The sequence below is a fragment of the Fulmarus glacialis genome, unplaced genomic scaffold (assembly GCF_000690835.1).
Source record: "Fulmarus glacialis isolate BGI_N327 unplaced genomic scaffold, ASM69083v1 Scaffold46022, whole genome shotgun sequence".
Classification (NCBI taxonomy): domain Eukaryota; kingdom Metazoa; phylum Chordata; class Aves; order Procellariiformes; family Procellariidae; genus Fulmarus; species Fulmarus glacialis.
Genome location: NW_009199335.1, coordinates 29,338 through 48,358, shown reverse-complemented (window position 1 = coordinate 48,358; position 19,021 = coordinate 29,338). Strand labels below are relative to the sequence as shown.

The 19,021-nt window shown below is 35.5% G+C and overlaps 1 protein-coding gene across 5 annotated transcripts in view; it reads left to right on the top strand.

Annotated features, from left to right (window-relative positions):
- Window positions 1-3,388: 3,388 nt before the first annotated feature.
- ARFIP1 (ADP-ribosylation factor interacting protein 1) overlaps window positions 3,389-19,021 on the top strand; it is a 39,689-nt gene continuing 24,056 nt past the window's right edge. For 3 of the 5 annotated variants that reach the window (XM_009573217.1, XM_009573215.1, XM_009573213.1), the window contains exons 1-2: window positions 8,286-8,378; window positions 17,877-17,985. In XM_009573217.1, coding sequence (XP_009571512.1) covers window positions 8,286-8,378; window positions 17,877-17,985 — 202 coding nt within the window. Of the gene's footprint in view, window positions 3,472-8,276; window positions 8,379-17,876; window positions 17,992-19,021 lie in introns of those variants that run through there. The other 2 variants (XM_009573212.1, XM_009573216.1) reach the window with 2 other exon arrangements.

Below are 19,021 nucleotides of genomic sequence, written 5' to 3'. Positions count from 1 at the left end.
AAGTAATACAGAAGAACATTAGACTGGAAAAATTGGAAGCTGAGGCAATATCTTGATCAGCTGCTTCTTTCTGTTTTGGTAGAAGTTGAAATCATAATGGGAGCCTGTGCCTTAGCTAATCTGGAGACGAGCAGAGCGTTAAAGCGCTTACGGGGCAGGTTGACCTAGAGTAGGAAGCGTGGAAGTTAGTGGCAGCCCTGTTCTCCAGTCCTTATCTCCATCACGTCTTGTAACTTTCAAGCATAATTAGATCTTGCAAGTGGAGCAGCCAGGGACTTCAAGAGCATAAAGAGGAAACTATGGTGTGATTGCAGCAGAAAGCGTTTAATACAGTTCTTTAAATTCTTTTAAAAAGGCAATTATTCTTGATCTTGACAAGAATTATTGATAGTGTTCTTAGTTAGAAATTGAAATTAAGAAAACACACGTTAAATCATTATTTTCCACCAGCACTCGCATTTCCAGCAGTGTTACGAAAACTTTTATTGCTTATCTATGCAGTGGAGTAATAAGACAGCAATAAAAGTGTGTAATAGACTTTATTTGGACAGAAGATATCTTGCTTTTGCCTTGTTGGCAATTAATTTAAGAGAAAAACTTAAGCGATGGAGCCAGTGTATCCTGCTTAGAAAGGCAGATGTAATTGTTGAGAATCCCATGGTTCTCGTTTCTGAGACCATAAGTCATTTATGTAAGTAATGTAACCATGCTAAGAATAAACCCCTTATTCAAAATGACTTTATTGTTGATGACGTTTAATTCATATTTGCATGAATAAGCAAATATGAATTTGCCTTTTTTATGAAAAGTCCATAAGTGTGCTCTTACAACCACTAATTATAATTGGTTAAATGTCTATGAAGTCTTCATCCTAGAAGAAGCTTAGTATGTTGTTTATAAGTTTTTGCTTTGCTTTGCTTTTTACTTTGCGAGTTGAAGAAACGATATATAAATCCCCAGGACTTAAAAATTGTGCAGTTTTATTTATGGTAAGCAGAACTTAAAATGAGTTTGTAATCTGGTATGCATTTAAGGTGGCTTTGCCATGGGGGGAAGATTCTCAGTCTATTCTGTCTCCTCTGGTGCAGTATTTGTGTGGATTTGCAGAATTGGTCTAGGGGGCGAAAAAAATGAAAATCCAGAGAGGCAGGAGTGATGAGGTCAGGGTTTTGGGCTTAAATTCATGTCAGAATATGGATTAGGCATGTTTTTTCCAAGTAGAACATCTCTGAGGTGTAATTGCAGCTGATGGTAACTAATGTCCTGGTACACTGAACAGTCACCTAGCATGTTCTAAAGTCCTGGCTGCTTTAGTGAAAATATAATCAATAATGCAGAATTCATACTGTACTGAAGATTAGCAAGCTCTTATAAAGAATGGCCCTTTCTCTTACACCTGCAAGAGAAAACTAGGAACTGAGATACAAAAGTCTCTATGCATTTCTGTAATGGAAACTTAAATGTAAGTAATGTATGTAGGTAGATGCCATGTTTGCCACAATTTCACATGAATGTCTTAACTTCTGAATCTTTGCAAACATGTAGAAAGTTTTTGTCCTTACACCCAGCATTTGGTGTTTATATCCCCATTTTTTTTGCTATAGAAGCTGTCATCAGGAAATTCTGTAGCTAAACTAGAACGTACAGTTAAACTTTTTACAAAAGTAATCTACAGTTTTCCCCTTCTCATATTTTAAAGTTGGTCAGTGTGATTCTGCAGAGCTGTGTTGAAAGTGTTGATACTGCTTGCAGGAAAAGAATACTATACAAAAAACTGGAACGGGGGGGAAGATTGTAACACAAATGGTGAATTAATTTGGATTTTAAAAAACAAATTATTTGTCTTTACGCAGTGTCTTCTACATGGATTTGTGAGATGGTTGATGCCTCTAAATTAGGTTATTAAGAGTTCTTAAGGCTATCAAGAAAGTATTTTTGCTGCTTATAGCATTTAATAGTTTTAAACAGCATTACCATGGTATGTAAGTTTGTATGTGAGGTACAAACTAACTCCAGGATCACTAATGTGGTAAAACTGAGGTATAGATTGTCTTAACCAAGACTGCACTACAAGATGAATTTAGCTTCTTGTTTAACCAGCAGAGCAAAGAAATCACGCTTACTCTTCTAGTCCATAATGGAAATTTTTTATCTACTCAGAAATAAGCTGTTAAGCATGGAGGTGGTTTTCAACTACAAGCAGAGTTTAGACAGGACTGTGTGGGAAAGCAGCACCTCTGCTGTATGGTCTTTCATATTTGAAAGAATTTGAGAAAAGTAAGAAAGATACATAAAGAAGTTATACATAATTACTTAATTGCTTTGAAAGGAATTTTGTATTGGTCGGGGAAAAATCCAACTTCATTCAGTGATAGTCCTGAATGAATTGTTTTTCTGGAGGAAATCTCTTATTTTACGTGTTTGGTTTTCCAAGGTAAAATTAAATAGATTATCCAGTGTAATATGATCTGGATGATCTAGATGGTTCAGTTTCTCCCTTGTCATGCGAGCTGCTTACCTTATTGATTATTTGCTTTAATTAAAATGTTTTATAGCTTGGGAAATTGAAGTACAATATAAATATAAATAGTGATCTCTCTATAATTTTTCTTAATCTGGTATGTGGCTGAATATGTATAAAATGGTGCAAGACTCAATGAACTGAAGTCGTGTGATTAGACTGAATATTGACAGACTTTGTTTAATTTTTAATGATTGGTTGTCTCGTCCTCTCAAACAGCTGACTGAGTTGCAGTGTCACCTGTAGTTACGAGCTATTTGAAATCAAATTTAGATACTTTTCATATTTAAGCTGTATTAGGCAGGTGAGTTATCTTTCATGATCTCTCTACTCATAGAGTTCATTTCTTGCGCGTGTGCCCAGTGTTACTGACTTTTTTTGCCTCTGTAGGTGACATTTGAGAATAAAATGAAAGGGATTCTGTTTCTTGTTAGGCATAACAGTCTCAACAGCTTACTGGGTTCCAGTGGCTTAGCATCAATATAAATTTGCAACACTTGGATAAATCTCACTTCTTAATAAAATTGTGATCTTTGCCATGGTAGGATACAGTCAGTGTATTGTTGCGGGTGAGAGTAAATATCAGCTGAAGAACCTTGTTTGACTTCCTGTGTTTTATGTTGCAAGCTTAGCCGTCTGCGCGGGGAAGGTTGCTTTGGCCATGGGAGCTTATGCTAGACTATATTCCTAGTCTAGATGAGATTTTGGGGAGCTAAAGACCTGGTCATCATCAAAAGAGGGAGGTTTCTCTTTGTTTTAGCAGAACTTGTAAAAGAAATGTTTTCTGAAAGCCTGCTTCTGTTTCTGTAAGGTGCAACATCCAGCTCCTTTCACATCAATTAATGCATGCCAAACGTATTTTATTTTCAGGTATGTCAGAACACAGCAATGAATCCACAACACTTGATGAATCTCACCCAGCTGCAGAAGAGGTCCAGTCTGACTCTGAGGTGATTGGGTGATAGTTATATTAGTGTAAAATCAACCAATCCCAGCAACAGTTTCAGACTGCCAAAAATTCTGATATACATAGACCGGTGAAGTTAGTATGGGGCTATGAGCTCATGCATGTTATCTTGAATGGGTGGGTTTGGTTTTGAGACACTATTAAGAACAATCCAATTCATTCATAACAAAGCATTACTTCAATCAGTAGTCTTTTGCTGTGCTGCAGTATTTGTTTTGTAAGCTGAATAGATTTAGGTGGGGCAGATGCTGCAGAAAGAAAGGGTTGGTACTTAAAAGGCAGCAGTCTTTGTATAACCTCATTATAACAAGGCATTCTATCTGCTGCTGGAGTGGTGAATCTTTTTTTCTTGGGAGCAGATACAGCTTGCACCTTCATTGTGGAGAAGTCTGTGACTTTTTAAAATAACGAGCAAATTCCCAAGGTTCTCGGTAATATTCAGCCAATCAGATGTGTTTGGGAGGCTGTTTCAGAAAGGTAAAGAGTGAACGTTTCCCTAGCTGCTTTAGAGTGAGAATGAAAAAAGATGATGCTGACTTTGTCGCTGTTAGATTTCAGTACCAGTGAATTGTTTTAAAACTTTTTATAAAAACAGAGTAGTGATTCCATAGATATTTAGTATATCTCCAAATCTGATATTTGCAAACAGAGATGTGCTGAGAAGGAAGTTACTAAAGGATTAATATGTTTTTCTAAATAAAATATCCAGCTCAAACTTCATGATTTTCCATAGTGCTTATTTCATTCATGCATAATACATCAATGCAAATTTAGGAACTGCTTTATATTTGCTTTAGACTCTTCCAACATATGATAAATTTTCTTCTGAGGATGCAGTTTCTTTATATACTTAGTTTAAATCAGCTGTGGGCTGCACTTGCCAAAGGGACACTTCATTCGGTAATCATACTCACTGTTTTAACAGAAATACCATTGTGATTTGGTATTTCAGTTTTGTCTCAGATCAGTAAGCTTACCAAGATTTTGTGAGGTTGCAGGAACATGCATCCAGAGGTAAAGAGAAATGGCCACTGGTTTTGGCAGTAGTCTACAGTTAAAGTATTTTGAGATGCTGCACCGCTGAAATAAGCTGGTGCTGTTGCCGAGAGCAGTCCTTCATTCTTAGTAGTGTTTTATTGAGTTATTACCCCCTCTGTTTTGTAGGTACAAGTGTTGGAGCTGTGTGATGAACAGTTCTGGAGAACCAATTTGAGTGGAAAAATTACCCATCTCCTTTTTGGGCATAGGTCACCTTCTTTTAACCCGCGGTGTTTTCGTGATCTTGTTTGCTGTACAAATACATTGTTCTGGCCCAGGGAAGAGGTGGGGGAATGGAGGAAGCTGATTGGGGGAAGAGTTATGGGTAAAGGGCAAAAAAAAAAAAGGGGGGGGGGGCGGGCAAGGACTTGTTCTTCGCAGCAGTGCTAGCTTAGACTGACTAAAATGCAGGTGGTGATTTCTTGTTATGGCTGAGCCAAATTAGCAGTTTATCCCACTTCCCTTTTTCAGCTGCTCATTTCATATTTGTTGCTTGTCTGACCTCATTGCAAACTGATTCAACTCACTGAAACTGTGGAAAATTAACCTGATGAAAAGGTCTATTGTCAGGCTAGTGAGTTGAACCTGTTCACTGTGCAGTCAGGTGAGTGGCAGGCATGTGTTGAGGTTGGGAGATGGAACACTGTGTGGCTCATAGTAGGGACTGGAAAAGGGGAGTCATGAAATGTCCTCCTTTCAGCAATGGAAGATGGTGTTTTAGTTCAGACATAACATGAAACTGAAGTTAGCAAGTAATTTTTTGCTTTCTCTGAAGTTGATACGTAGGTTTGCCTCAAGTAGAAACACCGAAGAAAACCTGTGAATTGCTTCTAGGCCTTTTTAGATTTCATAAGTTGTCCAGAGAAGCTAATATTTTTGTTTTCTCATGTATGTATTTATTAGAGACATGTATGCATATGTGTGAGCGTGTATATCTCTGAAAAAAAAATGCATAAACATATATCAATGTACAATATTAGCAAAATGATTTGAGATTCTTGATGAAAAGCACCCAAGCTAAGTATTTGTTTTGCCTTTAATTAAATTTGGAGACGCAATTTTGTTTGTGATTCCTGCCAAATGAATTGTATCCCCTGACAGTACAGGACTTCCCCTTGACACTATGTTTTCTGACAATTTGCAGAAAGAAGAACAAAAATATCTGTGTTAGCCTATGCAAATGTTCCAGTATTGTGCAGGTAGCTGTGACAGGCTAAGCATTTTGAAAAATACCTCACTTTACCGTGTCAAGTAGAAGTATAGTTCCTAGCAGTCTTGGAGTTTAAGCAGATGTGAGATGTAGAGCAAGCTTAAGAAGCTTGAGCTATTGGACAGATTTCCTAAATTAAAATCTAACATGGCAGGTAACTAGAACATTCGATCTAATGGTGTTGTACAGCAACTCCCTGAGAGGAGCAGGGAGTTGGACTCGATGATCCTTATGGGTCCCTTCCAACTTGAGATACTCTATACTCTATGAAATGAAACAAATTATTGTTTTAAAAGTACTCATAAAATAAACATAGACCTTTTGGTGTGCTTCAATATTTTCATTTACTTAAAGGCTATGAGTTTTTAGTTTGTTCTGTTGTATGAAGAATGACCCAAAAAACAGCTGTTCTGTGTTACGGTTGTGGGTGAAGACTGGACTGTATGGAGAATTTGGTATGCTAGGCCAATGTGAATATATGGCATGCGAGCTATTCCTTCCCAGTGTCGAAAGGAGACACTTACTGCATCCTAAATGAGAGGGACTGATGGGGTAAGTTAGTGTGTTATAAAGTCACATTTTCTTGAATTTATAGCACACTGACTTTTTTAAAACTATTTGAAATCTGTTCTCTGCGTATTTAAAATTTTTCCAAAAGCTGTGCCTAAATGTTTAGCTTCTCATTTTAGGGAAGTGTTTCATAAAGCATTATTTTTGAAAGAGTAGCTTTCAGTTCAGTTTTGCGAAGTTAGTTGTAGAGAAAGTCTTGATCCCCAAAAGAGGAAAATGTAACACCACAAATGGTATTTTATGAGTGTGCATCCCGGATTGTAGTTCATATGTATGGTTCTTAGAGTGGCTTTTCCCTGGCTTGTTTCTTTCTCTTCTCTGTATGGGTAAAAGGCAGCATTTACTCAGAACTTGATGGACTTCAGTCTCCTTGCTTTTTTTTTTTTTTTTTTTGTGATGGTGTTTTATGCTGCTAATTGAAGAAGCTTACTACACTTTCAGAAATGTAAATCAGATTTTGTAGATACCAAATAAAGTTCGCATAGTGAGCTCTGCTTCAAAAGACCAACAGAGGTGAAGTCTCAGTAATTTACAGTCTTTGGAAGAAGTTATGGTAACATAGCTTTGAAAGCGATCTGGAATTAGAGGAGCATGTTTATTGGAGCCCACAGGCAGTGACTAGTTAGAAAAAAAGCTTGGGAGGCCTCAAAGGTTACTAAGGAAATCAAGCTTACTCATGTAGATGAAGTGGTGGTAGGTGAAAGTGGGGGAAATATTAGCAATGGGATGTGACAGAAGATGTTGCCAATTAAGAATGATGCAGGTAATCCTAAGTAAGTACCAGTAAAATCTTTGTTATATGGATATCCTGTAAAAGCTTCATGTGTGGTTGGAGAGGCTGCTGGTACTTCAGCCTGATCTGAGACTGGGCCTCTTCCTGACCCTTTGACTGAAAAGAGCTGGTTCAGTTTGCTGATTTAGGAGCTTTAAGGGAAGAAAGCACTTATTCTTAAGTACATGTTGATGGTGTACCATGTCTTGCCAGTCTTGCACAAGTGCACAGTCTGGTTTGAAGACTTCAGACACTTTTATATAAGTAATTGAACAAGCACTGCTTTGGTTGTGTGTTGATTTTTCTGCTGTTTACACTTTAGTTGCCTAATGAAGCTGTCTTGCAAAGTTAGGGATAGCTTTTTGACAGGGCCGAAATTTTCAGTTTTTCTTAGTTTTGGAGAGTGTCAGGGTGCCAGTCCGTCTTCAGGTGCTTGTAAAAGGTGTGCATTTCTTCTGGGAATGTTTCTTCTAGGTTATACCTTAGGTCATTCTTGAAAGCCGTAGTTTCACAGCTGCTGTTACTGTTCATAAAGTATGCTGCATTTTGAAACTAACTTTGATTCTTGAATTGCATTGGTGCTTTTAAGTTCTTGTTTCTGCATTTCAGTTTAGATTTACTGCTGTTGACTGAATGAGAGTTGCATACCAACAGTTTAGTCAGAACATTGCATTATATTATGATAAAATAGGAAGCAAGTTAAACTATTTTAAAGTTTGGAATCATTACTTTTCTTTTTGTAACACGTGATTAAACTCATTGCACTTCTCTAATATTTCTTGCTTATCATTAGCTAGTACAATTTATTTTTTTTTTTTAGCCAAGCTCACCTTTTTTATAGTTTGAGACACATAGACTACTGTAAGGGTCAAGTGTGCATAAAAATATTTGTCTGGCCCCACATGTCTTATTTGTGTCTGACATCGCCCCACCCCCCATATCAATGGGTTAAATTTTAGTGTTTCTTTTCTCTTAGAACTTGAAGCTTTAAATTACTTCTGTCTGAGCTGTGCTAGCATATTAATGTGATTTGGGTATGTGATTCAATGAATGTATACAGACCTAGTATATCAGAGTATTACTGATTGGAGTTTGAAATAAAATCAAATGTTACAAAACCTATACATCAAATGTTTTCATATAGATTACTCATTGGAAATTTAAGACAAATGCTAACCTGTTTCTTCTTGTACTATAGGAAGGTGCAATGGCTCAAGAGTCTCCCAAAAATTCAGCGGCAGAAATTCCTGTGACTAGCAATGGACAGCTGGAAGATTCTCACGAGCACAGCTTTAACAGGGTAAGAACTTGCTTTGCTGTCTGACAAGGTACCATTATCAGAAATGCTAAAGTTACAATGCAATGCATAGCGGACTTCACTTGATATAGTTTTTAGAGCTTTAATGGAAAAACTCCTTTGATACTCATAAATTACTGTTAAAGTTCACATAACATAATGTGATTGCATATTGCAATAACCTTTTTGGTATAAAAGGCATCTCAGTAGTGGCAAATATTTCTGAACATGAAACAGCGTAAAGAATTGGGTGCTCTGTAATGCACAATCAAGTGTATATGCTTCTACATTCTTGTCTCTGATTGTTGAGGGTACTGATTTTTAATCTGACAATTTTATTTATAAAACAGGACAACAGGCATTTTAAAAACATGAGACTTAACAGGTACTGTGAATTCAGGCTACCAAATCCTAAATTTTTTATGAAGAAGTATCGAATTGTTCAAGGCAAGCTACTTCTAAGGGGTATTAAGTTTGGAGTCAACATGCCTATAAAGATAGTCACGTTCTGATTTGAAGTTGTAAATGGGAGAGAAGTAACTTTTCTTGTGTTGAAACTGAAAAATTACTGCTGTATGCTGTATAGTTGAGATGTATCAGAATCCATCTTGTTTGTTGTATGTTGAAAAGAAGTTACACTTCCATAATCATCTGTATGCAATTTTGAGTTCTTTCCTTTAACCTTGATGTATTTTACTATCAGTTCTTGTGCTTGGCTGCCCAGCAGAGGGTGCTATGGTATAGTTTATGGAGTTTGCGGTTGGTTTTCTTTACTTTTATTTTTATTTTGCTTTTCAGTTGGAAATATGAAGACTAGTTAATTATCCACATTTATTTGATATCTGTTGAGACTTAGATTTTAAGGAAATCTCTAAGCTTCAACAGTCGCATGCTGACTTGCAGTGCAGGATTATTTCTAAAAGAAATACTGAGCAGAACTTCAACACTTTATTCAGTCCTACTAAAATGCTTATTAGAGCGGGGAACCTTCATAAGTTTAAAAACAAATTACATATACATCCTGAATACTGGTAAAATAAGCATCTGCCTAATTTTGTCTTCTGGTTTTAGCTTTAATGGAAAAACTCTTTCAAAGCTGATAAATTATTGTTAAAGTTGACTAAAAAAATGAAGCAGATACTGCACGTTGCAATAACTTTTTTGTATGAAAGGTATATTAGTAGTGGCAATTTTTTTCTGAATTTAAATAGCGTAAAGTATTAGGTGCTCTGTAACGCACAATCAAGTGTATACATTTCTAATTATTGATTCTAAGCCTTGAGGATACTGATTTTTAATCCAGCAATTTTATTCATAAAACAGGAAACAAGCATTTAAATATATATTAAAAGTATAGTTTTAAACATGTATTTATTATATTAGCGTTATAAATAAAAATGTTACTTAAATATGTAAAAATATGTATTTTAAAAAATATTAAAAAATAAAATACATCCTGAGAACAACATCTAAGACCATTTGACTATGATTGCAGGGTAGCTGTATAGTGAGTATGGCTGTAAAAAAAGTATAAAACTTCATGAGATGGTAATGCATCCATACTGGAGCTCTTATTAAAAAATACTGCACTTATTACTGGGCATTTTTTCTACTTCTGCTGAATGGGCCATGATGTTTTTTTATGAATAGCACTGCAATGAGGGAAGGCTTGTGTTTCTTAAGATTTGTCATTCAACTAAGATCTACCAGTAACATAATATAAAAATTAGGATGATGTTTAATGAAATAAAGTTAAAACTAACTTCTGATAAAGATGTACCTATGTTTAGAGGGGCAACAAAAATACACCTTGAAGTGGTAATGAATTTGCATTCACCTGAAATTAGAGAAACAGATTTACTATTTTTAAGCCTGATGAACTTGATGCTGCTGTAACTTGACTGCTAAGTTATCTTTTCCTTATATAATAATTGCTTCTTCAGTGTAGTGCATCCAATACTTATTTATTACTTACAGTAAATGGAACTTGCACTCTTGTTGACAAGTCAGAGCTCTTGTTCAGTCAAAATAAAATCACCATTTTCTATGGAAAGTTGAAATGTTGATGTAGTTTTTGTCTATGGCCACATATAAAAGTTGAAGTAGGTTTTTGCTGGCATGCTAATTATTTTGCTGGCTTGGAGTTAACTATATTTTGAAACTTGCACTTCCACAAAAATGGGTCAAATATTTCGTTGAGTTGCAGGAAATTTATACTACGCAAGCGTAGTTGCATTTACTGCTGTAATTATTTTCACAATGCTTATTCTGAGATCAGTGAAGATTAAGTGCACTTCAAATATTTTTTTGAACTGTCTTGTACAAGTTAAAACTTGTACAAGTGACCTAAACTCAGAATATGTGATAATCGGGGCTTCTTATAAGCAAAATAAAGAAAACAAACTTCTTGGAATTAACATCTAGGTCTGTTTACTAATCTGTTAGTCTCAAATTCTAATATTTAGCTTCTATTTATCTTGGTTTGTGTTTGTTATTTATAATGCTTAATGCTATGCTTTCTCTTTCTTTCCTTGCCAGGTAATTTTTTGTTTTAACCGGGAGCAATATGCATTGCACCACAAGATTTCTGTGCCAAGTTTTCAGGGGTCTTTTTTCCTATTGACTTACGGAAATGACAAGCCAAGTACTGATTTTTAGGAGGTCACTTAAGAAAGGGGAAAGAAACCATTACCACTTTTAAGTTGTACTGTTACCACAGTGCTCAGTAAGAGTATGTGACTGCAGTAGAATTTAGAGCACTCAAACTCCAATATACTGATTTCAATTACACCTTCTTGGGAAGCTGGGGAACAAGGTTATTTTAGTTTCTTGTTTTCTTACCATTATGATCAGGGAAGCCGTTTATACAGATGTTGTACAATTCAGATGTAAACAATAAAACATTATTTATCCTGTATTTTTTATTTGGCCTTCTACAGCTATTTTGCAACAAACACTGGAGCAGCTTTGATTGTATGTTTTTGATAGACTGAGTAAAGAGGTAGTTGTACAACCTTTTCTTCGGGGTTCTTTAATTGCAAAACTAAACTTTCCTCTAGCCTCGCGTTCTTTTTAGCATTTCCATCAGACTTAATCCATAAGCTGCTCAGGCATGAAAATGCACATTTATTTTCTAGCAAGTGCAGTATTTGTATGTACTCAAGCATGAGAAGTATTTCATTTTGCAAGGCAGTGCAGTGCAAATGTATTTACCTGGAAATGGCAAGTAGGGTTGCTCCTTCTTTGAAGAAAAATGCCATTAGTTGTGCAGAACATCAGACAGCATAGGTTGCCATAATGTCATTTCAGAAGGAAGGGTATTATTTTCAGTCTTGTGCGATATAGCACTGCTTGATGCATCTTTGTGGTTCCTTTCGTTTAAGAAAAAGAATCAAAAGCATATTTATAAGGTAACTTAAATAAGTGTTTGCCTAACTGTAAAGTCTCATTCAGGAATATGCTGCTACATTCTAATGCTGTCTTGTTTGTAATAAGAAGAGATGCCTGTGGAATTCTGACAAGTTTTGTCCTGCCCGTATGATGGATGGAAAATTTTTTTAACTAAAAAAGCCTGTAGCTTCAGTTGTCGTTGGATGAAATGTCTAATGTCCTTTCATTACAAAAAAGCTTGACCCACTGCTTTTGAGCTCTCCAAGCTCTGTTGGAACTCACTTAAACTTTAAAAACTTGGTGTATAGAACTGTTTGCCAATGTTTGGGTGTTTGTTAGTCTGTCTTAAAAACAGAGGACTTCAGCATTTCCTAATCAAACATGCTTTTCTTACTACTTTGTAGAAGAAAACTCAACAAAAAAAAAAAGTCTTGCTGGTTTATATTCTTCACTGGTTTATTTCACTTATCCCTGACTTCTAGAACACAGTTTTCCTCCCATGCTATTATAATTATGTGATTAGAATTAGTGGTGGTTTAATGTCACTGAGGGGATTGGGAGCTGAGGACTGTGGGAAGGAGTGAGGAAGTATGTTATTCCTAATTCAGTAACATGCCATATAGTGTGAAAGTTGCATAGGAATAAATTAAATTAATCAAAAAACTGTTTGGTCTGTCTGTAAAGGTATTCAGGCAGCTGTAAGCTATTTGTTATGTTTAAACTATTGTACAAAATCTACATGAAGTTCTTATCAGGCTGAGTCTCTGAAATTGTTGTTCCAATTGTTTCCTTTCATTTTCAGTATAGACTCTCTTCTCCTGGCGCTTTTTGTACTCTTACAGGGACAAAAACATTATTAAACATGTATATAATACCAGTAATAAGCTTTAGGCTGCAAAAGATAAATTAACTTTGTTGTGAGTCTTTAATTTATCTTAATAGAATTACGAAATAAACTCTGGGATCTGATGAATCTGACTGCATGTGTTCAGTATCTTGTTCTGTAATTTTATTGCCAGACTGCACAAATAGATAAGGTCAATTCTTTTCTGTCTTTTGCTTTCTAAAAAAAAACCAGTGCCAGCCTTGTCATTCACATTCTACCTGAAACATCTGAGTTAATCTCTTCGGTTTTGCTATGTTAACTGGCATAGTTAGATTTTACTTTGGGCAATTGTATTTTAATTAATGTAGACTGATTTAAAATATATTCCTGTGTGTCAGTTCTAGAAACTGTTTTTAGGAGATGACACAAAAAAGACCAGTCTTTCTTTTTGTTGGCAAGTGGTCTGCTTCATGCAGTCTTAAACCCCCAAAATATTAATGTTAATGATGAGAATAGAAGCGAAACTAATTTAAAACTGGATTGTAGTATGACATTAGGTAAGTCAAAAGGGATGTAGCAGAAGAAAAGGTCTTCTGAGTGAAGAGCAATATATTGGAGAATAGAACAAATGTGTCAGTCCATTGTTTGCCACTTCAGCATAGATTAAAGCCTTCAGCTCTCCTCCCATTTATTTTTATGTTTGAATTTATACTGATGTGAGGATCTAGTGGCTTAATTCATGGAAGATAGGAATGAGAGATATAATAGGGCAAAGAGAAGAAGAAAATCCTGAATATGTACAAGGAGCTACACTTGCCACACGAATTAGGGTAAGAAGTTAAAGTTCAGAGCCAGTTATCTTACTGGATGGATGTTATGTCTATCTACATAACATTTTGTTTCATGGGACTCGTAATCTTTAAAACTTTAAACTGTGAACTTTACAATAAGATGTGTTGCAAATTTTTCCTAAAGGTAACTTAAGTAGTTTAAGTGACATTTAAAATGTCATCCATCATTAAAAAATAAATGAGCATATAATTGTTCCCAGTTTAGTTGCTCCGCTTTTAAAGGACTCCTTGAACTAGCTAGTGCTGTGGGGTTTTTAAAATACCTTTATTCAAGGTAGTAAAAGCAAGTAAAACCATGACTTTTAAACTTACTATTGACACTAAGCAAAAGATAATGCTTAGTCATGCATTAGTAACGGACTGACATAACTAAGAAATTAATACAATGTTGTTTGCTTGTTTCTTAGTTTCTGGTAAGTTTGGACTAGGTAAGTAGGTAAGTTTGGACTAGGTAAGTAGGTAAGCTTCGACTGAGCGACTAAGCTCTTAGTAAGCTTTGACTAAGGAAGCTCGTAGTAAGCTTTGACTGCACTTTTGCTAAGCCAGCTGCTGCTAAGCTCGTACTGAGCATCTACTAATCTCGTACTGAGCATCTACTAAGCTTCGGCTAGGCTAGCTTCAGCTAGGCTGGCTTCGGCTAAGCTAGTTTCTGCTGGTGGAGAAACAATACAGTTCTGGTATCTTTCCCCTCTTCATTATAGATTATTGTGGAGAGCATGGATAAGAAGTATTTTTCTGGAAATAGCCCTGTAATTCAGCCAACATTCCTTCATGAACGTGCATTCTGAGCGACTTCTTTGCTGTGTCTGCTGTCTCAACAGGATTGATATGTCAGAAATTCATACTGGTTCATCTAGATGATCTGTATAATAAACTGATTAATATCCCTATTAGTCATGTATATAAGGCTAACCTTACTAAAATACATATAGTTTAATATGGTGATTTGAACTAATTAAAATGGGATCTTAACAATTGGTTGAAGTGGTTTAAATGCGCTATACAACATAGGTTTGCACCATCTTGACTAGACCAAATTAAGGTAGTGCAGCTGTTCTGTGTACCTATATTTCATGCTTTTGCTTCTTTGAGCCTTTAACACGCTAAATGGCTGAGAATGGGATAGGTAATCCAGCCCTTTGACTTCTTGGGAATCTTCTGAGTTGTAGGGTTTTTATACCTCTAGCTCCTGGGTCTCAGTGAAGTTACAATATTAGAATACTTTTTTTTGCTAGCGTGCAATGGTTTTCAGCCTCAAAGAGTTGAAAATTATGAATGAAGCATCTTTTTTTTGTGTGTGATGGTGATCCCTTAACAGATTTGTGGTTTTGAAATGTATTAACAAATTTTGATGAATTCTAAAGCCTTTATTTCCCTTTTACGAAGAAGGGGGGAAATCACTTAATGAGTTTGAAAGCAGATCTTCTGATCATCATCCTCTTAGCTAGAAGAGCAACACGTAGTCAAGATATAATCATCTTATTGTAGTAGGGTAATCTGTCCTCACTTTCTGTGTTATAACAGCAAATCTACATTTGATGGGAACAAAAAAGAAAGCTATTTATGTTGCCTTCTTACCACTCTAAAGTCTGCTTTTTGTGCACGTCTTTTCTTACTCTAAGGCTGTTTCTAAATTATCCTTCTTTGTAAATTATTGAAGGGATAAATTGCTTTGTCAGAATGATTACAAATTTTCAGGTAGCTTTTTTGTTTTATTTACGCTTGTGAAGGAAAAAAAAAGCAAGCACAATCAGTTGCAAGAATGACATGTTAAAAATTGAAGTTTACATGTAGAAGCATGTCTCCACTGAACAGTAACTTGCATGTTTATAAACAATAAAAAGGTAGTGTATTGATGATCACTGACTTTTGATGACAATTCTGGTCATGTATAAATCAACAAATGGTAAATCTTTCTTTTAAATTCATATGCGAGGATATCTTTCTTCAGCAGGGTATATTTCAACTGGTTAATATAGGTGTTTAAAAACAGGTTTGATTGCAGTTCTTTACATGTAACTTTGCCTTTTTGCCAATGAAAAAAGTGTAGATCTCTCCAAACAAATGTGTGTTTGCATACATATACATACATATGTATATATAATTTATGTAAAAAACCCTGATGTGTGTATATACACAATTGTAGATCTTAATAATTTTCATGATTCAAATGTCAGGTTTTTATTTAAGAGAAGGATGTGTTGTAATATTCTGATTTCTTAAACTCTGTACTTTGTTCAGCCTATGTTTAGCTTCAAATTAGAATTAGGTTGAATGTACAGTAGTAAAATTTCTTAAGTTTATATCTAAACTTTTGTCTTTACAAAGCAGATGTTCTGCATTTTAACCTTAAATACAGATGATTGCTTAGATTCCTATTGCGAACATGCTTAAGCAGGTTCGCTGTCTACATTTCTTCGGCTACAGATTTAGATATTTCTGAAAACTATACAACGTGCCAAGGTGCCTTCAGGAAAATAAAATTGATGCCATGTCCTTTTTGTTAAATCAGTGCATCTTCTCCTCTGCAATCTGGTTATCCTTTTTCAAGTCTCTGCTTTTTCAGCTCCTAGTGACTTGCTACATTTTGAGTTAAATGGATTCTGTCTATTAGCTAAACTAAGTTGAAGCAAAGGCTGTCTAGCATACTGCCAACTGTGAGTACTTAAATGGAAGCACCAGTGTTAAGTAAGTTGTGAAGACTGAAAACAGTATGTATCCGATGTTGTGATATGCTTCATTTGTGAGATCAGGTTCTGCATGTGACTACTATTTGTTGTTCATGCTGTTTATTTTTCCTTTTTTTTTTTTTTTGGTATAATGCTTCAGATACACAAATATAGCATAATCTATTATTAAACAGCCAGTTCACGTGAGTGATAGTATGGCTATAAGAATTGTTACTCTGATTGCAATAACATCCTGGGGTTTTGATGTCAACAAGAATTCTATTCTGCTGGAATTCATATGTTTCTAGCTCTTCCTTTTTTCCTCCTCCTAGGAGTTTGTCTTAAACTAAAGACAACTAACTAAATCTGTGGGGATGTGATCCAAAGCCACTTCTTGACAGTCTGAGCCTCTAGGCAGTATCATTCTTATGTACTAGCTTGCTTCTGGTTTGTGGATCAAGCAGCTACAGTAATATGTCAAACATGGATTGGATTTTAAAGGTTGTATTTTCTTTGTAATTAAAAGCACTGCATATATCATGAATAGTTACTGCACATGTCCAGACACTGACATCTTAAAGCTATGTATAGTTTTTCTCTGCAAATTTCACTATTGCTCCTCTATACTTTTTCATCTTTTTTGCCTCTCTATGAAAGCAGAGGGGATGCAAAAGAGTACCTGACTCCAGAAACTGCCAGTTTTCCAATTTCTTGATGCTTAATTTTTTGTAACTGTATTTTACCTTTTTGCTTTCACTTCTAGAGTAGCTGTTCACTCAATTTTACTTTTACGAATTAGTGGTTTTAAGTTGCTTTGAATACCTGAACTTTTTTAAAGCACTAAGTATATTCCGTAACACCAGAGTCTTAAACTTCAGTGAGATGGCTGGAAATGTAGTCCAGGAAACCTTTGGGAGCTATTTGTAGAGGTGGGTAAGATAGCAAAAATGGGCAATAGGATGGTATGCGAATTATGGTATATGAATTCATAGTTCGGTGATAGGCCTGCGTTGGGTTTCTGTGAGTACTTCAGTTGCCTGATGAAAGTTGGTTGTAGTAGTTAATCTAGCTCTCAAAAGTTTAACAAGGTAATCTCAGGCAATTTTAAGTCAACGAGTTTCAAAAGCAAACAGAAGTAAATGGCGACTTTGTGCTGTGAGCACTTGTGATGTAGAGTAGGCGCTCATAAGGAAGCGGCTGAAGTGATGCCTCTGGCTGTTTCTCCTGTGTCAAATAGAGAATTCATGTGCTATTTGTAGAAGTTAAGGATGCTGTGAATTTTAAAGCTATTTCTTGCTTAGAGTGAAATAATTTTTTTTTATCTTTAACATTATGATAGTTGCTTCCACATTTTTGGTTTGTAAAATGTTGTCTGCTCTTAGTCTTAGGTCATTCTGTAGCCTTATCAGTTTTTAACTGGAAACATTATTAAACTGATATGATTGGTTGGACCAGCTTCAGACCACATAACATGATGTTGCAGGCCACGTTTTTGGTAACCGCTGCTCTAAGAGAAGGCATTCTAGTAGTTAGTCAATATGACAGAAAAATTCTAGAATAAATACACAGGCTATACTTAGTGTTTCTCATTCATTTATGTTTTATTTGTGCATCGCAGTAGAATGCCATGACACCAGCGAAGACTTTCCAGGCTGAAGGCAGAATTGCCTGTCTGAGAGCTGCTGAAATTGCATTATAATACTTTTGAGTCAGTTTTCTCTTTTTTTAAACATTAACTTTCCATTTTTATTCAAATATTTCCAAGGATTTGAAACGTTCATTACCAGTTGGACTTGGACTTTCTGAAACGAAAATAACATCTCATGGCTTTGACAGCACCAAAGAGGGAGTCGTTGAGGCAGGACCATTTCCAGGTAAAGGTAACTACTTTTTTGTCTTTATTTCTCAATTTAAAACCTTTAGGCATATTTTCCTATGGTCAGGAATACAATGTTCTGTAGCTGTTCTGAGCATTTTGGTGTAAATGTACACCAAATGTAAATGAGATGTGCATTAGTGACAACCTGTTTAACTTCTCTGGTAGCTGGGTTGTTAAAATAGACAATATATGCTACACTTGTAGTATCTGTCAAGGGACTAGTGGAAACTACTTAGTGTTAAATTGGTCTGCATTTACAGGAGGGGAAGTCCTTGAGCGTCTTGAAATGGTGTCAGACTGAAGAATTTTGCTATTACATTGCACTGAAGTTTTCTTTAAATGTTGCAGGTATTGTTCTGATTTGAAACGTAACTGGAGAGTTACTGATTTCTTGATACACAGTTCACTTACTTGGAGCAGATTAACGAGTGGAATTCTTCTTTATTGCCCCTGAGACTTGTCTCTCCTTTTTTTGTTATAGTGCCTATATTACTTTAATGTATTGTTGTTAGGAGTGATAATGCTTTGGGTCTCTTTTTCCAGGGAGTACCTACTGAAAAAGTGTCTGTTCTCGTATTTTCTCAGCGCAGAGTTGCAGTTGTTTATAGCAGAAGGATTTTAGTTTATTAATATTTAATTCACTATGCAAGAATTAATGTATGTTTTAGAGAATCTAAGCTAGTATTAAACAATGAGAAATGCAAAGTCATAAACAAGCCAGTAATGTCAGTGTTTCCCATCTGTCTAAAAACAATGGAGTGCCATGATACAGTATGTGAAAGTGATATTTTAATGAATTATGTAGCTTTGACAGTTTCTGAATTTGAAAGGTTTGAAATGATCTCAAATGAGCAGCTGTGAAAATAAGTCTCTTTGTTGTCATAGATTTAATTTACATTTTGCTTCATTTCCTGTTTGGTAAAATGCTGTGCTTATGAAAACAGTGATTTACATACTGTACTTTACATATATTACAAAGCGAATACTGTGGTTTCTTTAAGTCTTTGAAATTAGTAAAATATCTAGCTAAA